Here is a 22,009-nt window from a genome sequence, read left to right as displayed (position 1 = left end):
AAGGTCATTACGCCTTTGTCTAATTAAGAAGGCACGGGTTTTATTTTAGGGCTTCAAGAGAATTCCATATTCCCTTTTTTTAATAATTTTATGGAACTGCCCTCCAAATTCCAGCAGTATTCATACAGCCACTTAAGGCTTCCATATTGCCACAAGCAGCCTTATAAATTGCACGATTGATCAACGGACAATGCTACGGACAAGATGGTAGCTCAGGCTCAGCCTCTTAAATTATAATTTTAAGATTTTAACAAGAATCGAAATAATAATTTTAGAATTTTTATATAAAAATTAAATTAAAAATTTTAATACAAAATAAAATTTTGATTTTTCTAAAAGTGTAACGTGATAACCAACCTGTTTGGGCCCAAACATGATGCATTTTCAATAACATTAAAAATTTGCTAGTGTCTTTTATTATATAAAATCTTTAGGCACTTTTCATAAAATTTCCTCTTTCTTTTGGTTACGGTTGACCAGTTGTCAGGTTCATGAAGTCATTTTTTAATTCCTTTATAATGAAGCATGGGCAAACTACAAATAAAAGGACAAGGGACTTGGAATACTAACTAGATGGCTGGACATTCCTGGGATTTGACTTCCCAAAATGACAAAAACGCCATTAACGCATTCTTAAATGCCCGAAGGATGTGCATTGGGTTAACTGCTCACGGGCATTATTGGATCTTTGATACTTGATTTGGCCTGTTCGCCCCGGACTAAGCATGTTTATTCAAAACTCTGGTTTCTGTAAATATTTATAAAGTTCTGGTCACTATTTTTCTAGCAAAAAATTCAATAGCAGGAAGAGAAAAAGGTGGATTTTGATTTTTTTTTTCCAATAAAAAAAAATTGCTGGGAGACAGATTCCTTACCTTTATTACTAAAGTTCAAGCTTTTGAGTCAAAAGCACTTTGTGCAATCTATTTATAGAGTGAATTTTCATAAACATGGGCCATTTTTTCTAAAGAGGAATGATACAGTCATTGATTCATGATAGACATCAAATTAAGAAGTTCATCTTATTGCCACTTTCCCGACAATCGCCTTTTAATGACCATTTTTCTCTCATTGAATGGAGGAAAGCAAGGGCGGAGACAAAGTGGGGTCTTTCCTATGGCGTATGCCCCACGAAGCTTACTATAAAGCCTTATCTTCAGTGATTGGATCTCGATAGATTTGGATCCAATTATATGGATCAGCTTCACAAGATTTGAGTCACTGCCCAATACCAATTGGAAATTTGTTGATTATATATTTAGCTTTATATGAAAAATGAAAAATTATCACTCGGCTACTGGAGGAAAGGGTAGAATACTCGATTGACACATGAAAGACCTAAAGGTTGACAATGGAAATTCATGCATCCAGCAAACGTGACCTAAGAAGGACAAAAAATGTCTAATTTTAACCTCATTGATGTGAACCAAGTTATGACTTGCCATATTCATGAAACATTAAGATCTTTTAAACAAACAGAAGACGACATACCTACTAAAGTTCATTTTGCGATGTATTGATTGTGGTCTCAGTTCACTTGATCATGTTCATATATCATTGTCACATGTCAAAATAGAAATCGACCACAGAAATTGAGCTTCATTGATTTATGTCTTACACCTAATCTAATTATGATTTAGTTCTCAAATCAAATCAAACACCAACTTAGTTGACCATTCATTATGGGCAGGAAAGTTTTTCTAACAACCATGCTTTTATAGATGGACCTACGCTTCATAACCAGGTCACAAAGAGGTATAGAACATGCATTCTTGATCCATGGAGAACTTGCATTCATGATCCAGAGAAAGTTTGATTTGGCACTGATTCCCATATTTTTGAAGGTTTTTGCCGTCGAACGATTTGATTTAAGATTTGAGTAAATTTGAGTTGGTAAGAAAACTTGGAGTCTTGGAGACAGATTTCTTCCATGGAGGTATGTTGACTCACGTGTCCTGAACTGATGTGGGAGAGATAGACGACGATTAAGATTCGGCGAAGATCTCGTGATGATATCCAACTCTTTGACGCCTCAGAGTGGGAATAAGGAATAGTACGAGGCTTAGTAGTGTCATTTCGCTCAAGGGACAATCTTGGTCATTGACTCAGAAGCGAGGCAGATTTTGCAGACTTCATCATAATTGATCGCATCTCCGATTGAACAAAGGTGGTGAAAAAGAAAAAGAAATGGAGGAAGAAGGGAGGGCAAAAGGCAAATCGAGCGAAAGAGAATGAAGCAGGAGGAAAAGGAAATTTGGGGGTGGTCTCTGTGTGCTGTCTATGTGTGTGGAAAAGCTCAATCCCCTCGGCCACAACCTCGACACAACCCAAAATTCTTCAGCATCTTTCTTAAATCTTGTATAGTATAAAAGAGAAAGAAGAGAGACAGGGAAGGAGGGCAAAGCCCAGGTGAGCACCGGTGTTTTTCTCTCTGCCCATATCCAAGAAGAAGCCTTTTCTCTCTCTTCTTTCTACACTTAGGGGTTGGGAATGTCTTCTTCTGGTGGCCAGCTTCGAAAGAGGAAACCCAAACTCAAACCCATGGCTTCTCCCTTGTACTCCCTGTAATATCATTGTTCTGCTCCTTTTCTTCCCCTTTCTCCTTTTGGGTTCACTTTGGCTTGTCATCATGTCTCAGACCAACTGGGAAGCAGATAAAATGTGAGTCTCTCTCTCTCGCTCGCTCTTCTCCTTTCTTTCTGATTCTCCGTGTCTTTTTCGCCACTGATTTTTTTTTCTTTTTCCTGGTGTTGATTGTCTCTGCCTGTTGTTGTGAAACAGGTTAGATGTCTATATTTACGACTATTTGGTGAAGAGGAATTTGCAAGCGTCGGCCAAGGCTTTCCAGGCCGAGGGCAAAGTTTCTTCAGACCCAGTTGGTAAGCGTAACGGGAATCCTCTAGCGATCCGTCAAAGTGGTCTTTTTTCGTCTCGTTTTCTGATGAAGAAAGTTTTGATGGTTCTTGTTTCAGCCATTGATGCGCCTGGTGGCTTCCTTTTCGAATGGTGGTCCGTTTTCTGGGACATCTTCATCGCCCGAACGAACGAGAAGCATTCTGATGTCGCTGCGTCATACATAGAGGTAGTCTTGCTTCTTCTCCATCAACTGTTAATCGTATTTCGATATTCTGATGCATCTATTATAATAGTCACTTGCAGTTTGATTATGATGTCAATTTAATCTCAGTGTAGGGAGAGCTTCTATAGTCATTGTTTGTAATATTAAGTGCGCAATTGATTCCCCCGGTGTCATGAAACATGCTTTCCGCGTTTTATATTCAGATCAGCATATATTAAGATGATTCCATTGCTCATATCAAGTATAAATCGGGTGTATATAATCAGACAAGGGCTTGCTTTTGCATTATCAGAATGCGGTTGATAGCATTTTTTTTTCCCGTGGCAGACCCAGCTAATAAAAGCGAGGGAGCAGCAACAGCAGCATCAGCCGCCGCCACAACCTCAGTTGCAACAGCAGCAGCAACAACAACAGCAACAGCAGCAGCAGCAACAACAACAACAACAACTGCAAATGCAACAACTTATACTGCAGAGGCATGCAGCACAGCAGCAGCAGCAGCAACAACAACAACAACAACAGCAGCAGCAGCAGCAACAGCAGCAGCAGCAGCAACAACAACAACAACCGCAGCAACAGCAACAACAACATCAGCAGCAGCAGCAGCAGCAGAGGAGAGAAGGTGCCCATCTTCTCAATGGTACTCCAAATGGTCTTGTTGGTGCTGACCTCTTGAGGCCGACCCAGGGTGCAAATGCCCTAGCCACAAAAATGTATGAAGAACGGTTAAAGTTGCCAATTCAAAGAGACTCGCTTGATGATCCATCCATGAAGGTTTTTCCCAAGTTCCTGTTTCTCTTGGTGTCAAGGCTGTATTAATATTACGCCCCATTTTCCTAATGTTACCATTTATATGTTCAAAACAGAGGTTCAGTGATAATTTGGGCCAGCTACCAGATCCGAACCATGCTTCGATGCTGAAGTCAGCAGGCGCACCTACACAACCTACAGGGTAATGCAACGTCTGTTTCTTGACCATTATAGTCCTTCTCAAATCGGCTAATCATGGCCTTCCAGTCGTCAGTGTCTGATTGTGTCAAACTCATGCACTGTCGAGGTCCCGGAGGATGTTCTGAACTTCTGATAGAAATGTGCTGCGGAGGATGTTCTAATTACTTCACTGTCTTCTTATCGTTTGCTTAATCGTGCCATGGATGCTGTGGAGGATGTTTTGGTTAACTTTATAAATGGCACATTCCAAAGTACATGCACGGTTCTTGCTTATAAACATTTTAAACAAATAAAATTCCTGATCTTATCTTGCATGTCAAGTTGTCAACATGATGGACCATACCAGACTTTGGAAACTTTTGTTATTTAGGCAAGAGCAGAGATTGAGTACTCATACATATTTTCTGTAGTTAATCTATCATGCCATTTTTCTCCCCTAGCTTTTCAATTTCCTTACCTTCATTTTTCTTCTAATTCTCTGGTTTTAGGTCTGGACTGTCTAGTACTTGTCATACTAGTAGGCTGAAGCCTGAAGCACATTTATATATTATGTTTCTTTGTTGTTCTTACTTTCAGGCAACTGCTTCAAGGGACAGCTGGAGGTATGTCGGCAACTCTTCAGCAAGTCCAAGCACGGAACCAACAACTTCAAGTGCCTACTATGGTGTGTGCATGAGATGCAAGGCTTCTTTTTTTTTTTCTCTTATCTACTCAATTTTTTACTCTTTGATATGAATGAAACACATGCAGGACATAAAAAGTGAGATAAACGCTGTGCTGAACCCTAGAGCTGCAGGACCCGACGGATCATTGATTGGAGTTCCTGGTAATGTCTAGTCAGGACTTCTTATGTTAAATTCTTCTCATTATGTAGTCCATGATTTCTTACTTTTAAAATAATTTTCCCTCCTTTTTCTAACCATTTTGGATTGTCCTTGGGGCATTTATATCCAAGGCTCTCCCCTGAAGAAAAGCACACTGATAAATTAACCTACCTGTTGACTTTATTTTGGCTTTACCTCTATCCAGTTTTCCACATTTAATTATCCATTTTTTACCACCTGGTTGTTATTTGAAGTATTGGCAAGCACATGTTATATGATTTTCGAACTTATGGAGGCTAGTTCTAGAAAAGCACACTGATAGATTAACCTACATGTTGACTTTATTTTGGCTTTACCTCTATCCAGTTTTCCACATTTAATTTGCCATTTTGACCACCTGGCTTGTTATTGGAAGCACTGGCAAGCACATGTTATATGATTTTCGAACTTATGGTGGCTAGTTCTAGAACACTTATATATATCTGAATGTGTCTCAATGTGCAGGAGCCAACCAGGGTGGTAACAATTTGACTTTGAAAGGATGGCCCCTCACGGTTTGTCTGCTTTATCATGAATCACCTTTTATTAGTTGCTTTGTGATTCTTCTCTTGCAATTGTTTCCATGTGCACAAATATCATTCTGCCTCTTCTAAAGACTTTTTTCCTTAGTGACAATTTGTAGCTTATTATGTTTGTTTTCTTGAGTGTGACAACTCTCTGCCAATGCTGTCTTTTAATGCATCTTTAATTTTATTAATGATATTTTTTTTTCCATGTTTTTCTTGGGAACCCAACGGGAACCCCAATCTTCACTTTACCGCATATTGGCTAGCTTCCAGTTGGGAAGATCCTTGGGGTCCCCTTTTGTGGCTTTGGCCTCACCACAATGGATTCATACTTGTCGGATTTAAATTTGTGACATCTCCTAGCTTAGTGTCACTTATCAATTATCATATCTGTCTACCAAATGGAAAGAGCCCCTGTCGGCTTGGCTTTTTTCATAATTTAAAAGGAATAAGAAAATGTGTTGCTAGCACCATGTTATGGTTATCACATACTGTACTCAAGTCCCTTTATTTTGAGTACACTTGACTGGTAGATGTGTGAATCTGAAGTTGAACTTGTGCTTTTTTTGGAAAGTCATGCCTTCTAAAAAGGGGCCCCATGTCTTGAGTACTTAAATAGAAAATTTCTGCATTTGTATAAGAGACTGGAAGTGTGACAGAGTAAAATATCTTATCATATGCCCCAAGTTCGAAAGGTTATCCATAAGAGTGGGGATCTTGTTTCTTAGAGACATGAAAGTAACATTTTGTCACTTCCTGGGCATACAGAGGCAGCTACTGATGGGCCAGATCTCATGATGTTTGTGTGTGTAACTGTGTATAACTAATGTGTATAAGTATATTGGCACGTATGTGCATGATTGTGTATTCATGAATCATGAAATGTTTAGAGGGAAACATAAGGTTGCCATGGCATAGAGACACATACAACCCAAAATGACTTCTTTCGTTAGGGTTAATTTCTGTGGGTGCAACTTGAGTTGATATCTTTTAACTTTTTCTTTTAAGTTTTTAACTATACAGAGCACCTATATGTATGACAAAGCTAGACAAAGTTAATATAGGAGGAAATTTCCCTGAAGACTACAAATGGTGCTACTCCTAAGACTTAACTGAATATGTATACATACAAGTTGAATTCAATGTTGCTCATATGACATGGCATTCTTTTATTCTGCACTTTAAAGTTGAGACGATGGAGCATCCAATTGCTTGTATACTGACTAGTTCAACTGTTCAAGAGATTTATCGTCTTCTAACATTTTTTTTTGGGTTCTGAGTTTATGCTGTTAGATTTTCTGTTTAGTTATTTTATTCTTTGTTATGTTGTGCATGGGTAGGGCCTTGACCAGCTTCGTCCAGGTCTTCTACAACCACAGAAGTCATTTATACAGTCACCTCAACAGTACCATCAGATTCAGATGTTAACTCCACAGCAGCAACATTTGCTGATGCAAGCTCAGGCACAGCAAAATATAACATCTACTTCGGCAGCTGATATTGATAGCAGAAGACTGCGGATGCTTTTGAACAGCAGGAATATGGCTCTTGGAAAAGATGGCCAGCCAAATCCTGTTGGGGAGATGGTTCAGGGTGTTGGATCTCCAATGCAGGCTGCATCTCCTGTTTTGCAGAGGGGAGAGAATGATTTTTTGCTTAAGGTCATTTTACCTTGGCTATCTTCCTTGAAATTTGTGGTCATATCTGCTTAATATCTATGCTGCATGAGTATGGGTACAGGGTGCAGGGTGCAGTTGTGGCCCCTCCTTCAAAAAAGTTTTTATCTGGGGACTGGGTGCACACACACACACACACACACACACACACAGAGAGAGAGAGAGAGAGAGAGAGAGAGAGAGAGAGAGAGAGAGAGAGGTACATGATTCTTAGGTGCGTAACTTGTAAAAAATCATCTTGGCCATTGATCTTTTGAAGAATGGAAGACTGGGAGAAAATCAAGGACTGAAAAGGAGATATGTTATTTTAGTCAACAGCCAAGATGATTCTTTAAGGTTCATGCACCTAAGGGTCACGTACATCCTAATCTCTCTCTCTTATATATATATATATATATATATATATACATATATGTAGAAAGCTGAAATCCTCCAGCCATCCATCCATCGGGATCTCACACACATAGCCCGATGCATTGGGCTGCGTCTATGAGATCCGGATGGTTGGAAGAATCTGTTAACCTTATATATATGTGTCTGTCTGCCTGTGGAGAGAGAGAGAGAGAGAGAGAGAGAGAGAGAGAGAGAGAGAGAGAGAGAAAGAGAGCTTGCATGCCTTCATTAAATTATCTTTTGCAAATTCAGTTAATTTCTTTTTTGTCAGTCTTTTTCATTGCTAAATTTTTCTTCCTGATAGCACTAAATATCTACCTCTTTTTGAGTAGCTGAAGATTGCTCAATTACAGCAGCAACAACAACAGCAACAGCCACAACAAAATAGCAATCAGCAGCAGCTGCAACAGCATCCACTCTCAAGTCAGCAATCCCAAAGCAGCAGTCACCATCTTCATCAGCAAGATAAAGTTAATGGTGGTGTCACTATGGATGGCAGCATGTCAAATTCCTATCGGGGAAATGATCAGGTCTTACACTTTCTTGCCTCTATCGAATTTTCAAAACTTAATTTCTCATCCTGGTTGATCATGTCATTCTTTTGTAGTATCTGTAGGTATCTTCTTTGACTTCTAGATAGAATTTGCCATCTTAATCTGACTGATATCTTTTTTTTTTTTTTTTGGGTGAACTAAGACGGCCTCCAAGAACCAGAGTGGAAGAAAAAGGAAACAACCGGTATCATCTTCAGGTCCTGCTAATAGCTCAGGAACAGCAAACACTACAGGCCCATCACCGAGCTCTGCACCCTCTACGCCATCAACTCATACACCAGGAGATGTGATGCCAATGCCATTGCAGCACGGTGCCACTTCATCTAAGCCTTTGGTTATGTTTGGTTCAGATGGAACTGGAACACTTACATCACCATCGAATCAACTTGTAATGTTGCTTCTTTGCTCTGACCATTGAAAACAAACAATATTTTTATTTGATGATTATTTCGTAGATGCTTGGACCTAGAGTCTCATCAGTTTTCAATTTTGGCAGTGGGATGACAAAGATATGGGGTTACAGGCTGACATAGAAAGACTTGCTGAGGATGGTTCATTGGACGAAAATGTGGACTCATTTTTGTCTCATGATGATACAGATCAAAGAGACACTGTTGGAATGGAGGGCACCAAAGGTAGATCATTTTTCTATTTATTATTCTTTTTCTTATTTAATTTCCACCTTAAACTTTGTTCATAGTTATGTTATTATTTTCCCCTCCTTTCGAAATTTGGACCTGATAATGAGCTTGCTTATAACCATAGCCACAAAAAAATGTGTTTTTCGGAAAAAACATGTTAAAAGCGTGAAAATAAGTCAGCTGAAACAAACGGAAAAATTTGCTTTTTTTTTTTTTTGAAAAAACCACCAAAACGAAAAAACACAAAAAAATGTGTTTTTCCCTTTTTTTCATGCCTTTTCCAGCAGTTTTTTCATTTTAAGCATTTTTTCCTCAGTTTTTAATGCCAACCTGCTTGTTTCCAATTTCTAATTTTATTTGTTGCTTATCTACTTATTTTTTGAAGTTGTATTATTAGTTTCTCATTTATTTTATTTTTTCTTAATTTTTAACTTTTTTAAATTTACCATATTTTTCCTTTTTTTTTCCTGTTTTTATCAAGCTTCCAGTATTATACCCGAGAAAAACATTGCCGTTTAAAATACGAAAATGATATTTGTTATGCTTACAACTGCCTTTCTTAATGTGAATTCGTGTCAGGGTTTTCATTTAGCCAGATTAATAATGTTCGGGCAAGTTCAAGCAAGGTCGCATGTTGCCATTTTTCATCTGATGGAAAACTACTAGCTAGTGCAGGCCACGAGAAAAAGGTAAGGAGCTGGGTGTTACATTAAAGTGAGTCATAAAAAAAATTGAAAGTAATATGTATATTTTCCTATTTTATCTGGAAAAATGTAAAACATGATTTAGGTTTGAAATTATGGTAAGCAGGATAATTTTCATGCTATCTTGGTAACTTAACAATCCAGGCTGTGCTGTGGTATGCTGATACATTGAAGCCAAAGAGTTCATTGGAGGAACATTCTCAGTTGATAACTGATGTTCGATTTAGTCCTAGCATTCCTCGTTTGGCCACCTCATCATTTGACAAAACTGTCAGGGTTTGGGATGCTGATAAGGTGAATTATTCTTCTCCTTTTCTTGTTTTATTCCTCTTCATTCCAGATGGTGATTCTTTTTGGTTGTGCATATGTTTTTTTATTTGGTCTTGGTTCGTAGAGATGAAGTCATGGTAGATTATATCGATCTCAGATCTTGTTTGGCACCCTTATGTAAGATTATATTCTGATCACAACTTTTTTTTGACAGCCATCATATTCCCTTCGGACCTTCACAGGCCATTCCATGTCTGTAATGTCTTTGGATTTCCATCCAAATAGAGAGGACCTAATCTGCTCTTGTGATGGTGATAGTGAAATTCGATATTGGAGCATCAACAATGGCAGCTGCGCAAGAGTGTTCAGAGTATGCAATTTATCCGCTAGCACTTCAGACTTTTTAATTGTTTGATCATGCAGCATTTCATACTTTTTCTGTTAATACTTGTCTCCTTACACAGGGTGGCACAAACCAAATAAGATTCCAACCCCGTCTTGGGAAATATCTTGCTGCAGCTTCTGAGACTATTGTTTCCGTTCTTGATGTTGAGACACAAGCATGCCGTACCACTCTCCAGGTGACTGTCTGAAAGGGTTTCCTTATTAGATTATTTAGTACATATTCAAATTGCTGATCTGCCGTATTGCTGCAAGAAAGGTGCCGCATCAATCTTTTCACGGGAAATAACTTAATTTCCTTGTGATCCTTGATAGGGGCATACAAAGTCCGTGAATTCCATATGCTGGGATGCAACGGGTGATTTGCTGGCTTCTGTGAGTGAAGATTCCGTCAGGGTCTGGAGTCTTGGATCTGGAAGTGAGGGTGAATGCATTCATGAACTGAACTGTAACGGCAACAAGTTCCATTCCTGTGTTTTCCATCCTAGCTATCCATCTTTGCTAGTGATCGGCTGTTATCAGGCAAGAAATGCTAACTTTGATTTGCTCCATTCTTCCTTTCTTGTGTAACTTTAAGGTTGCAGGCTCATGCAATTTTCTTTCTTCAGTCGCTGGAGCTGTGGAACATGGTTGATAACAGGACGATGACCATTGCTGCTCATGAAGGCCTGATTGCAGCCTTGGCGGTGTCAAATGTCACAGGGGTTGTTGCTTCTGCTAGTCATGATAAGTTTGTCAGACTTTGGAAGTGATTACGTCCTCATGTATGTATTCTTAATATCTATAGATATAAATGTACATCTGCTTACACTGCCTGACCTCTTAGCTGCAGTTCTTTCTGATTGCTCAAGTTGCTGGCATGAGGTTTGCTAGAACTTGTACCTTCAGTCTCTCTTCACAGATAAGAGGGTATGCCTTCTTATCAATGCTAACAGTTCACTGTAGTCATGTTATAAAAATTATAGAATACGGTACAAACACTTCTGCGTTGAACTTGAGTTGAACAATCGGGTCTGTCCCATATTCAGACTGTCTAGGAAGCGCGCTGTCCTTGCTTATTTTTTTATTTCCATTTTTTAGTTAATTTGTGAATGTGTAACAGTTGCATGATCTTATCATAGTATTCTTCTCAAGTACAGATTTTATTGTCGGTGGCTCGACAGGTGATACATTTTAAACCATGGGAAAACTATTCTAATTAAACTTTCCTTTTTTCTTTCTTTCAGTGCTTGTATCAATGGTTTAGCAAGAACCATGTTTCTTATGGAAATGAAAGATACATTTCCTGGTTTAAACTTTTTCTTTCTTCTTTTATTTAACAAAACTGACTATAAAGGTGCAGATTTCATGGTAAAAAGCCTAAGATTTCTTTTCAGTCATGTTTTCTTTTTCTTTTTCAAATATATACTGGACATTTTAAAGATTTAAAAAATTCAGTATCATGTGATTTTGTGGTTCACTTGTATGTCAAAGCCTTGCAAAATGGAGGATTTCTAAGGGTATGACATGGGAAATCACATTCACATAATTACGGCTGCAAGAATCGCTCTCTCTCTCTCTCTCTCTCTCTCTCTCTCTATATATATATATATATATATATATATATATATATATATATATATATATATATATATATATATATATGAATTTGCAGTGAGGTTGGCATAATATGTGGGTTCTGACGCATTCTAGGTGTCACTTTTCAGAAGCTGAATTTGTCCTGGGGTTGAAGAGTTCCCATCCCTTTCAACTTGTTACGAAGAAAAAAGTACCATGATAGCAATTTTCTAGCTTTACTAATATCTATTTTTATCATAATATGTGAATCTAATGACAGTGCTGACGGGGAGGCGATTCCTTGTATCCAGGCGGAATCATTTTGGCCAGCCAGAAACAGGAGAACCTTTACTGATTTTGTCTAGCTAGGTTTCCTACTCTTTATCTTCCTTCAACCAGTTACACTGGGGGCACTTGTGGAAACTTATGCGTTATTTGGATGGCGGTGAGCCCCGAACAGCAAACCTTGCGCGGACGATAACACCATGGATAAGCGAAATAAATGTTGCTTCGTAAGTGCAAAATAAATGCCCACCAGCTCCTGTAGTCCATGGTAAAATACTGGTTTCTGGACTGAGGGAAGCCCCAGTGATGCATTTTGAAGAGAATACGAATGAGCAAGGTTCATGCATGCAATCAGTTTCCCAACTGTTAAGTTCTATATGGAGGCATGGGAGTTTAGATCACATCAGTGTCTTGAGTTAACAGATGACAGTGGAACAGAACTAGAGTAGTTCATCCCTTTACTAGCATGTCACCATTAGTAGTACATTAAAAAGCTATGAGGCGCACATGTATTCGTATAGTTTGTAGCGCAGGTTTCATAAAACACTTTTAGGCCAGAACTGACTTAATTTAGTTCGGAGTCAACGTATACTTGATGGTGTTACTGACACTGGCTAAGCGATTGGATCTGAAGGCTTTTCAGAATCAGAAATTTAAAGGGTTCGAAAGTTTAATACTCAGAGTGCACCGTGGCTTAAATTATAAAAGAAGATTGCCCCAACTCCGATTTACCGGATAAAAAGAAATGGACGAGGAATCGAGTGTGGACAGGTCTGATTCGGTCAGAACTTACGGCCTAATGGCTTACTTTTGAATATAATGACATAAAAAATGTATTATATCCAAAACAAAGTTAATTAACAACCATGCATGGAGTGTAAAACAACAGGAAACTTTGTAATTTAAGATTTGGAGAAAATTGAAAAAGGTCTCTGGCATTAATCCTACTTTTGATCCAAACGGAACCGTCGGTCAGCTTCGGTCCTACATGTTGAGAGATTGACGACGACATCACCTCTCCTCTCTTCGGTGATTTCGCGCTGCAAGGCAAATTTCGAGCACCAAATTTCGAGCACCAACACCCTATCGTTCAGTTTTACGGATCGGATGCTCCTTTTTCTGTACCCTGGTTGAGCTTGGTCCCCAAATACCAACTGTGGCCCACTGACCCTTATCCTTCATATCCTCAACAGTTGAATAATTGATTAATATTGATAACCAAGTGGATCGTATGTGCTTATTACTGGCAATGTTGCTAGGAAAAGTTAGTGCCAACAGGTAACTTCGTCCGGTTCTTTCTTTCCCGCTATCCTTATAATTTTCTGCAATTTAGTTGGACTGCTGATTCAGCAAGCAATGGTGATTTAAGTTGGTGCCTTTATTTGCTCTTTTTACGTGATCAAATTTTGGACGTTGCAGAAAGACTGGAAAGAGATACGACCAGCATTGAAATGCAAGCAATGCAACCATTCAGCGTCCATAACCTCTTCTATTCAACCTCAGAACAGTTAATTGCATTTGCTTTATCCAACGAACGGGTAGCTCGTTGCAATTCAGCCTGGATTGGTTTTACTTTCCCTTCTATTTTGCAGCTTCTGTGAGAATTATAGTGTTTGTGGCTGCTACATGTTATCGTTTTAGCCTTTTAGGCCTTAAATGCATGTTCCGGACTTTATACGTTTTGCTTTTTTTTTTCTTAAACAAATTTTCCTTTTCCTTTCCTTTTTCGTTTTCCTGCTTCTGTGAGAAACTATGGAATTTGTTCATCCTACATATAAACAATTTAGACCTTCATTGCACGTCTCATAATATCTTTTTTATGTAATTTTCTTTTTAGAACAAATTTACCTTGTTTTTCTTAACTTTTTTTTTGGGATATAAAGTCGATTCTTGAATAGATTGATTCAAGCTGAAGTTGGTTGGGGACAAATTTCTTAATGTACTGGAAATTGATTTGTTTCAGAAACCCATCCTAACAACGTTGATCTCCAGTTAGACCGCAAGACTTGAACTTCCTATCCAATTCAATCAGGAGGTTACCACTCTTAAGTATGTATTATTTTCGCCAACGAACTCAAATTATCACAGACAAGCATAGCGTGTGAGGTCTGTTAACTGTTTGACGCTTCTATTTGTTCATCATTTTCTCATAACAGCATAAAACTAGCTTATTCTACTGATAAAAATTGCCATTAAACGGAGATCCTTAGTCTTTGCTGGTTTTCAAATATTGCGGACTTTATACCAGGCTGGGACAATAAGACCATTCTTTCAATAATTATTAAGGTTTCCACATTATTTCAGCAAAAGGCCTTAAAACTAAGAGGCTTTTTCTGTCCTCATCCTTCTTTTGGCAATTATTTTGCCATTGAACTCTCGCTGAATCCTCAAACACACAATAAAAGCTATCCGCACAACCCATCCACTGCCACCACAGGCCTCCACTATTGATCCAATTATATGGTTCCTTCCAAGTTTTTGCCACACTGATTCATGTACCAAACTTTGTCAATAATTAAAGACTTCATAATAATTTTCTTGTTGTCAGTTATGTCTGCAGCAAAAGTCTGGAGTCAAATTTTGGGCCTCAATATTTCACTTTCACTCCATATAAACTGCAGAGAATTGTGCAACTTCTTTGGAGAACAACCGCAAATACATTTCCTGTAGAGGGCATGATAATCTTTGCTTCTGCATGGGAAGCATGATTTATATGCTAAAAGTTGTTGATGATTTCACATGACCTCTGATGCTAAATTCTATAGCAGGTCTAAATGATAGTCAGAAACTTTTACCAGGCTACATGCATCTTTACTTGCATCTATAGGGATGTTTATGTAGTAGGCTAAAACTTGTCTTAATATATTTCCTCGTTGTATGGTACTGGAGAAATGCTGATTTAGTGTAGGGGAGAACAAAAAACTGAGTTTGACTGTAAAATGAGAGTGTAATGACTTCCTATTTAATGCCTCATATATTGCTAGAGTACTGTTTTAGTTATTATCATGTCCATCTCCTTTATTTTTATCTGCCTTTCTTGCATAGGCCATGTAAAAAATGAGATGATATGGGCAAAGAATGCCATTAACGTGGAACAAACTTGTGCACAGTCTCCTCAATTGATCAAAGTGGGCTAGTTTCTGATATGCATTTTAAGACCTAGTCTATGTGATTCTCGTTGTTTGTGTTGCAATCTCTTACTAATATCTGTTGGATTTAAAAATACCGTGTCTCCACAGAATGGAATCCTGAATTGAAACTTGAAAGTAATCAAACCTGTTTGCACGTAAAATTTGCAGTATGCCAAGCTATACTTTCAGTTGTATATGTGGATGCAAATGTGACGGTGAAAGCAGTTCACTGTTGTAAATATCTGTAACAATATTACTATTCATGCACAGATCCTGTCTGCTTGTACAGCCATTGTATGCAAGCTACTTAACTTTTATATGGAATTAGATGGCTTGAATTTTCTGTTAGCTGCATGTCAAGCTTAAATAGTTTCTCAAAAACATGGTTGTATTTACATTTTTAATGTTATGTACCATTAAGGAACTGAATGAGCTTTAATGTAGCCACAATAACGGTGGGTCAGTATGTGTGTCTTTATTCGGACAGACAGGATGCTTTTCGTCTTCTTTAAGAGATAGAGGAAAGAATTTATTTTGAGTGGCAGCTATTATCAATCATCACCTTATATTCCTGCTCCATTTTAAAGGAAAAATTTAGAAGTAAAATTTGCAGACCATGAAATAATTGCGGACACCTCTATTGAATGCACTTTGTTATAATTTAGAAGGAAGAACTTAGTTCACAAAATCAAGTGGCTTCTTTGTACTTGATAGTTGATACATTAGAGTTGCTGGACAAAGTATCTGGACTATTCTGAGAACAAATTGATGATATTCAGATTGATTTTCTTTGTGTTGGTTTGCCCAAATACCATAGAAACTCTGGGCTAAGCTTTCTTAAAACAGGTTTATGGGGAAGATGATAACAATTATACTTTCCTAACCATCACCTTCCTGCCAATCAACGAAAAAGAAAAAATTCATGCTTTGGGAATGGTAGGTTGAAACCTGCAGCCATACATTCTTCTCAAGAAGTGATTTCTATGAGGCTATGAGCACACCAGCCCAAGTCAAAGTGGGCCATTCCCATTGCCCTGATTTAGATGTGTTTATAATTTTCACCCCCTCTCTCTCTCCTCTTTTTTTCTTATTTCTTGTCTGTAATCCTTTTTATGTGGTAGATCCTTGGGAGGGGAGATGACTTGAAAAACCAGTCTCAAAACAGGACTAGTTTAACTCAATACCCTCCCCCCCCTCCCCAATACACACACACACACACACACACACACACACACACACACATATATATATATATATATATATCATACATAATATGATCCTGCAAACCCTAATGCCCTTTTGTGACATACCATTGCCGTGTCAGCACAGCACTTCTAGTTTCCATAGAAGGGTACGCAGGATATGTAATATGTAAGGCTGAAGTTTCATACGCCTGTGTTTTTGCATACACACACACACAAACACCCCCTACCAAGAAAATAGAAGATTTAATACTCAGTGTTAGTGTCCTGTGTTTGATATTGATAACATGCATAATCTACTCCCGCATGCCATATGTGATTTGATTTATTTATTGGTGTGTGTGTTTGTGTATATATACATGTTGAGTTTAACTAATAAATTTAAAACCTTTTTGTTTTTGCAGTTGGCCAAAGACAAGAAAGATGAACAGCAATCTTTTGTTTGCATGTGGGTGAGCGATCTGGTGCAACTTAGTGGTCAAGTCTTTCTTGTGGGGCCGTTTGTTGCCTTTTTCTCTTTTATATGCATGCACGCACAAGAAGCCAAAGTTCAGAATAGGTCCCAAATAGCAGCTGATTCCTTCTTGGCCAATAAATTATGGATTGGACAAGTGGTAAATGGTACATAAACTGTATATATTACTTGAAGATTTACTGTTGCAACTGTGTAACCATAACATTAATTTTATATGAAATACGTCCTTTCTTTCTTTAGTTCTTGAATATTGTTACGAAATATGCAGTTGAAACATGACTCAGTTGGATGAGAAATGTTGAGCCAAAACCTGTGCATTTCGCCACTGGAGCTGCATTTAGTCCAAAAGGAACTTTGTGAACACATGGACCTGTTTTAAGCTTGAATTAGGATACGAATCACCAAGTCAAGTTGGCTCAAGAAACTGCTTTCAGGTCATTGGTTGGTTGCTGGAATGCCATCTGATAACAGGAGTGATGACAATGCCCTGTTGAAGAGTTTAGCTTTGAGTCTGAGGTAGTCTGCCCATGTAATGGATTGGTAGAGAGGGGGACTCTGCAAGCTGAGGAGCTTAGGATGAGGATAGATGCTTGTTTCAGATGTTGGGCCCCAGAAGTGGGCAAATGAGAAACGATGTTGAGCTCGGCTTACAAGCACACGGTGTAATGGAGAGGAGAAGCGTCCATTTGAGAGGATGTGAAGGAGGTCACCGACGTTGATGACAATAGCACTGGGTACTGGAGGAACATTGACCCAGTGACGTTCTTTCATGATCTGAAGCCCCTGGGTGCTGGTCTGGTAGAGGAGGGTCAACAGTGAGGAGTCAGTGTGTGCAGCCAGGCCCATGGCATTGCTTGGTTGTGGGCAGAGCGGGTAGTAGTTCAGTTGCAGCACACCATGCATGCTTTCGAATCCATTCCTCGCCCACTTGACATCGTTTTTGTTGAGTCCCAGCGATGTTAGTATGAGTTCCATCAGTCTTCGTGCTAGGTGCTCCATTTCATGCTCGTACTCCTGGACTATTGAGCTGCCAGAAAACAAAATGAAGGTGTATAATTTCCATTCTCATAATTCTCAGGTTAAGTGCACTTCACATGAGAACACTGTTGGCTGTTGCTATCAGAACTCCAAAAATTAGAACATGCTTGGAGTGACAAGCTAACAGGCCCTAGTGCTGGATCACTTGGAGGTCGCTATCCTCTGCTTGGTAAGCACTGTAACTTGACAGTGATAACCATCTATGGATGAATGAATGAGAACTTGTACAATCAACATAGATTCAGTTGGGTGGGAAACGATGAGATACAGCAGCAAATGTCATTAGGCAGACTCCTTCCAGATTATACCTAGAGAGTCACCTCAAGTATCAAATTTATTGCCTTTTAACTTCAAGTTCTTGAGGTATGATGCTTTTTTGAAGAAGGAAAAAGATGAAGCAAAAGAGATATTGACATACCAGAAATGCTCATAATCATCCGGCATAAGGCAACGAACATGTTCAAGAGGAGATTCAGCAATTGTAAATCCTTCAAACCACATCAGCTTACTGAAGAAGGGTGATATGCGTGCAAGTCCGTAACCAGAGATGCCATCTGGTGCACGCAAGGCCTTAATCTTCTGCTTCATGGGGAGGGAGAAAAGACGATTTCCAAGGGACTCCATCTCTGAGAGAAGCTGAGAAGATACACCATGGTTCACTACTTGGAACATGCCCCAATCCTCACATGCAGATGAAATTTGGTTCAGAACATCAAGGCTTGGCTCAGAGAGGCTGATTATGGGTATGGAGCTGTTCTTGGCTGTCTCATCATCAAGGTAGTCATCAAAGGGTGGCCATACATAAGACTCTGGTACTTCTTCCATGGTGTTGAGGTCCATGAGAGGGTGGTGCAGGGTGACAGGATGATCTTTGTAAACTTGGGATAGGGAATGCATGGTGAGATCTCTGTGAGATATGTACAAGCCGAAGTGGCCTTCGATGGGAAGAAAATGGGCAATTACATCTATTTATATAGAAATGAAAGTGAATTGGTTCTGGAGATAAGGTTAGTTCTGCAAATATGTAAGGTTTCCATCTCAATCAAGTGAACCCAGTCATTCAGATAAACTTGATTGTTGGAGAAATAAATGGAGGATTTGGACATTTATTTAATTGGCATGTGGCAATGATTTATGGGTTCAGAAACACAAACTTGGATCAGGTTAATAGTCAATTATCTTCAATTTGGGTGTTTCCTCTGGAGTTTGAACCCAGTAAGTGTAAAATTTTGTTCAGTAAGCTATTTTAACCCAGTCAGATTCGGAACAGGTACTGCACTGATAGGATGTTCCTGGTCAGGCTGGATTTGGCGAGAACCACATGGCAGTCAAATCCACTCATTTTTGTTTATTGGATTACTGTGTTCTTCGGACCCAGCTGACTAGATCATACCCAGATGAAATTATCGGTTGGGATCCGAGCAACTGCATCTTGGTCCACGGGTAAGAGGGTAAGGTGTAGTTTTGGAATTAAGTGGCTTTTGGGGAGAGTATTGATAGGAAGAGGTCAATGAATGGGGGTTAGATGTTGGACAAGAGAAAGAACAAAGTTTCCAAGAGCACAAGAGAAAAGATGGCCCTCTCGTCACACTTGAGGATGTGCTGTTTTTATGCCATGTGGTGATGTCTTGTCCTCAGGCAAGAGAATTCCTTTTAAGCAGAAATGGCCAAACAGCAAACTTAGGATTTGCTTATAACCTTTCTCTCTCTCTCTCTCTCTCTTTCGCTCTGTGATGTCGTTTGGGTAAAAACTTTAAAGAGAACTGCCAAATTTTGCTTTCAGATCATCCTCTCTCTCTCTCTCTTTTGCATTTTAGGCTTTATCAACTTCTTGTTAGGACCCCTTTTTTTGTTTCATTTCTCTTGTTTCCTCACAGAAACCTTAAGAAAAAGGTCATTAGCTCTGCTTGCTCCAAAATCGTCCCCTGCTATTGAGCCGCTTAGGTTACCACTTAAAGCATGCTTAGTATGCTTTAGTCAGAATATCAGCATTTTAATGTGTTTATGCTTACTAGTTTAGTACAAACCTGGTATGATTCAAGCTGATTCATCGAAAAACATGTACGACCACATTGGGTGTCAATAAGATCTGTTATTTCTGAATGGTTAAGAAAATCACCTGCAAAACCCAAAAATGGATCCGCTTATCATATATTTCTGCTAAATTATTCTCAAGATCACATCCACGAGGTTAGGTTATGCTAAAAAAAAATATTTGGTGTGCACTTTTAAGTTCTCTGGCTTCAGTCTCTGTCCTAACCAGGGAGAAGAGAGACGGAGGGAGAACTTAGTGTAGCTACTCTTTTTCTCTCCCTACTTAATCAAAAGAGAAGAAAGAGGAGGGATATATTGAGAAATGATCTGTAACTAAGATTAGCAAAACATACAAATTAGGAATCGAGATTGTTTAGAGCTTCCAATATGTTTCGGTATTTACTTTCATATTCATAAATCAAGGGCTCTGTGCATTTTCTAATGAATAAGAAAGATCAAGGATTTTATGCCAGTGAACTCCATGTATTAAGTGTGTTTCCTATATCTATCCATAGTAGATAAGTTAAAGTTAGCTAGAAACATTAAAAAGATTTAAGTTAATTGTCAAATTAGTGATATAATTATACGAATTAATATTGTATATCCTTATAAACTATTCTTTCTCGTGTACCTATAGTATTGCAGAAATGTGGCAAAGTTTAGCTATATACCATGCTACGTAAGTCAACACAAGAAACCACAGTATCAGTTGGGAAGGAAAATGGTCGAAGGACAAGGTGTAAAGGCAAATATAATTACTTCTTGAACGTTTTACACGTTTATCTTTGTTTCGATGTTCAAATAGCTTCCTAGATTTAGTAAAAAAAATATATTTGAAAAATGCAACAAAATCACCGTGCCCTTTAGAAAGTTTATTAATAAATGCAAACTATAGCTAAGTATAAACGTTTAGTTTACTCTGACAAGAGGTGGTAGGTCTCACTCCTAAAAAATTCAATCATAAAAAATATTATATGAAACTATGAAAAAAAAAGCATAACGTATATTCAAATCGAATATGGTTGATGAATAGTCTATGAGGGCCTAACTCGTCTTGTTGTCAACGATGGAAATTAAGGATGTAAATGGTTCAGGTTTAGACAAACTAAGAACATTAGTGAAAATTGATGAATTGGCAAGAAATTAAGAGTTTGAAGACCACAATTATGCATCTTTTCATGTGTTCTCGAACAATATAATATATGATCGTTTCTCCGTTAAAATGGGAATTAATATTGAACAGATAGATTGTAATTTCTGATATGCGGAATGCTCCAGAGTCGGCAAGGAAATGGTGCACTACCAGGGAATAAGTGAAAGTTTATTCAAAACCTACGTAAAAAGAGACCTTTTTTTGTTTTTTTTCAATTTTTCATGTTGCTTTTACCTTGACTCTTAATTATGAAATCCTGTAATACAGCAGATTCCAGTGATTTAGAGGTTGATCGATATCAAATTGACCATATATAGATGGCATGTCCACAAATTAGGGTTTCAAACAAACTGGACCTTCCATGCTAGTTACTGTTCTTGATTGAATGTATTTGCAAATCTACTGCAGATAAACTTGGTCATGGAGATTCAAAGAGATTTTATGTTTATTTATTCCCTTTCATGATTCGAGGAAATTGCATCTGAATCGAGAGATTTTGTCGCTTGCCGAGCAGCGTAAAACTCCGAGGCTAGAGCTACCTAAGCTTTACTGATTACTAGGTACCAACTAGAAAAATCTAAGCTTGTATGCCGACGTGCCGTTAATCTGCTTCCACTAATCAATATAAATTTAACATGGTCTTGTATTATTCATCACTTTTCCTATTGGTTACTTTCCAAAATCAATGGACCACAATCGCTTGGAAGAAAAAGATCTACCACGGTTCCTTTTGTCCTCTCAAATGGCTAACCATGTTGATAGGTAGGATAAGCAGTGGTTGGCTAAATGGGTCCAACCCTGACCCACATGGTTTGTCCACTAGGTTCAATATGTCCAATTTGGTAGGGCCGCGCACCCAGCTTGAGATGGACCCAGTTTTGATGTCCTCACCTGGCAAGACCGGCCCTTGAGTTATGATAGTGTGACCTAAGCATCTAGTTATCTAATTTGACCACCTACTCGAAACCCTGCAGATTCATAGGATATGGATAAAGTTTCAAAGTTGTTTGCCACTGATGCCGATGCCGGCCTCTATCTAAGGTTTAGGATTAACCCTAGCAAGTAGGGTTAATT

At 38.5% G+C, this 22,009-nt stretch overlaps 2 protein-coding genes and 1 long non-coding RNA gene across 4 annotated transcripts; 2 read left to right on the top strand and 1 right to left on the bottom strand.

The window, feature by feature from the left end:
- The first annotated feature begins 1,902 nt into the window (after window positions 1-1,902).
- On the top strand, window positions 1,903-11,053 carry LOC116255962 (transcriptional corepressor LEUNIG-like). Of its 2 annotated transcripts, none has more exons than XM_031632057.2 (18): window positions 1,903-2,661; window positions 2,782-2,879; window positions 2,973-3,082; window positions 3,407-3,853; window positions 3,946-4,031; window positions 4,607-4,694; window positions 4,781-4,856; window positions 5,359-5,408; window positions 6,761-7,081; window positions 7,828-8,019; window positions 8,186-8,431; window positions 8,540-8,678; window positions 9,264-9,373; window positions 9,533-9,682; window positions 9,873-10,028; window positions 10,123-10,239; window positions 10,376-10,582; window positions 10,669-11,053. In XM_031632057.2, exons 1-18 carry the CDS (start codon window positions 2,630-2,632, stop codon window positions 10,810-10,812), a joined length of 2,769 nt encoding a protein of 922 aa, XP_031487917.1. In that variant the 5' UTR covers window positions 1,903-2,629; the 3' UTR covers window positions 10,813-11,053. The 2 variants fall into 2 exon arrangements, with proteins under 2 accessions (XP_031487917.1, XP_031487916.1); XM_031632056.2 differs by having other exon boundaries at window positions 1,906-2,661; window positions 7,822-8,019.
- A 1,811-nt stretch (window positions 11,054-12,864) lies between these two features.
- LOC116256763 (uncharacterized) lies at window positions 12,865-16,949 on the top strand. The gene is made up of 3 exons (XR_004173195.2): window positions 12,865-13,180; window positions 13,322-13,440; window positions 16,640-16,949. It is a non-coding gene; the product is annotated as an uncharacterized LOC116256763 (long non-coding RNA).
- Window positions 16,855-18,706, bottom strand: LOC116256762 (gibberellin 3-beta-dioxygenase 1-like). The gene is made up of 2 exons (XM_031633245.2): window positions 18,167-18,706; window positions 16,855-17,737 (listed from the first exon to the last, which is right to left on the bottom strand). The coding sequence occupies exons 1-2, from the start codon at window positions 18,643-18,645 to the stop codon at window positions 17,146-17,148; spliced, it is 1,071 nt and encodes a 356-aa protein (XP_031489105.1). The 5' UTR covers window positions 18,646-18,706; the 3' UTR covers window positions 16,855-17,145.
- Window positions 18,707-22,009: the final 3,303 nt, after the last annotated feature.

This window comes from Nymphaea colorata, chromosome 6 (genome assembly GCF_008831285.2).
Source record: "Nymphaea colorata isolate Beijing-Zhang1983 chromosome 6, ASM883128v2, whole genome shotgun sequence".
Taxonomy (NCBI): Eukaryota; Viridiplantae; Streptophyta; class Magnoliopsida; order Nymphaeales; family Nymphaeaceae; genus Nymphaea; species Nymphaea colorata.
This window is presented reverse-complemented; position numbering and strand designations above follow the sequence as displayed.

What these genes read in the sequence shown, in the direction of transcription:
- LOC116256762 (XM_031633245.2), bottom strand. Translation starts at nt 18,645, where the DNA reads ATGCATTCCCTATCCCAAGTTTACAAAGATCATCCTGTCACCCTGCAC. An exon ending in GATGATTATGAGCATTTCTG is followed by an intron (nt 17,738 to 18,166) that starts GTATGTCAATAT and finishes GTTTTCTGGCAG; the next exon opens with CTCAATAGTCCAGGAGTACG.
- LOC116255962 (XM_031632056.2), top strand. Translation starts at nt 2,630, where the DNA reads ATGTCTCAGACCAACTGGGAAGCAGATAAAAT. An exon ending in AGTTTCTTCAGACCCAGTTG is followed by an intron (nt 2,880 to 2,972) that starts GTAAGCGTAACG and finishes TTCTTGTTTCAG; the next exon opens with CCATTGATGCGCCTGGTGGC. An exon ending in AACTTCAAGTGCCTACTATG is followed by an intron (nt 4,695 to 4,780) that starts GTGTGTGCATGA and finishes AAACACATGCAG; the next exon opens with GACATAAAAAGTGAGATAAA.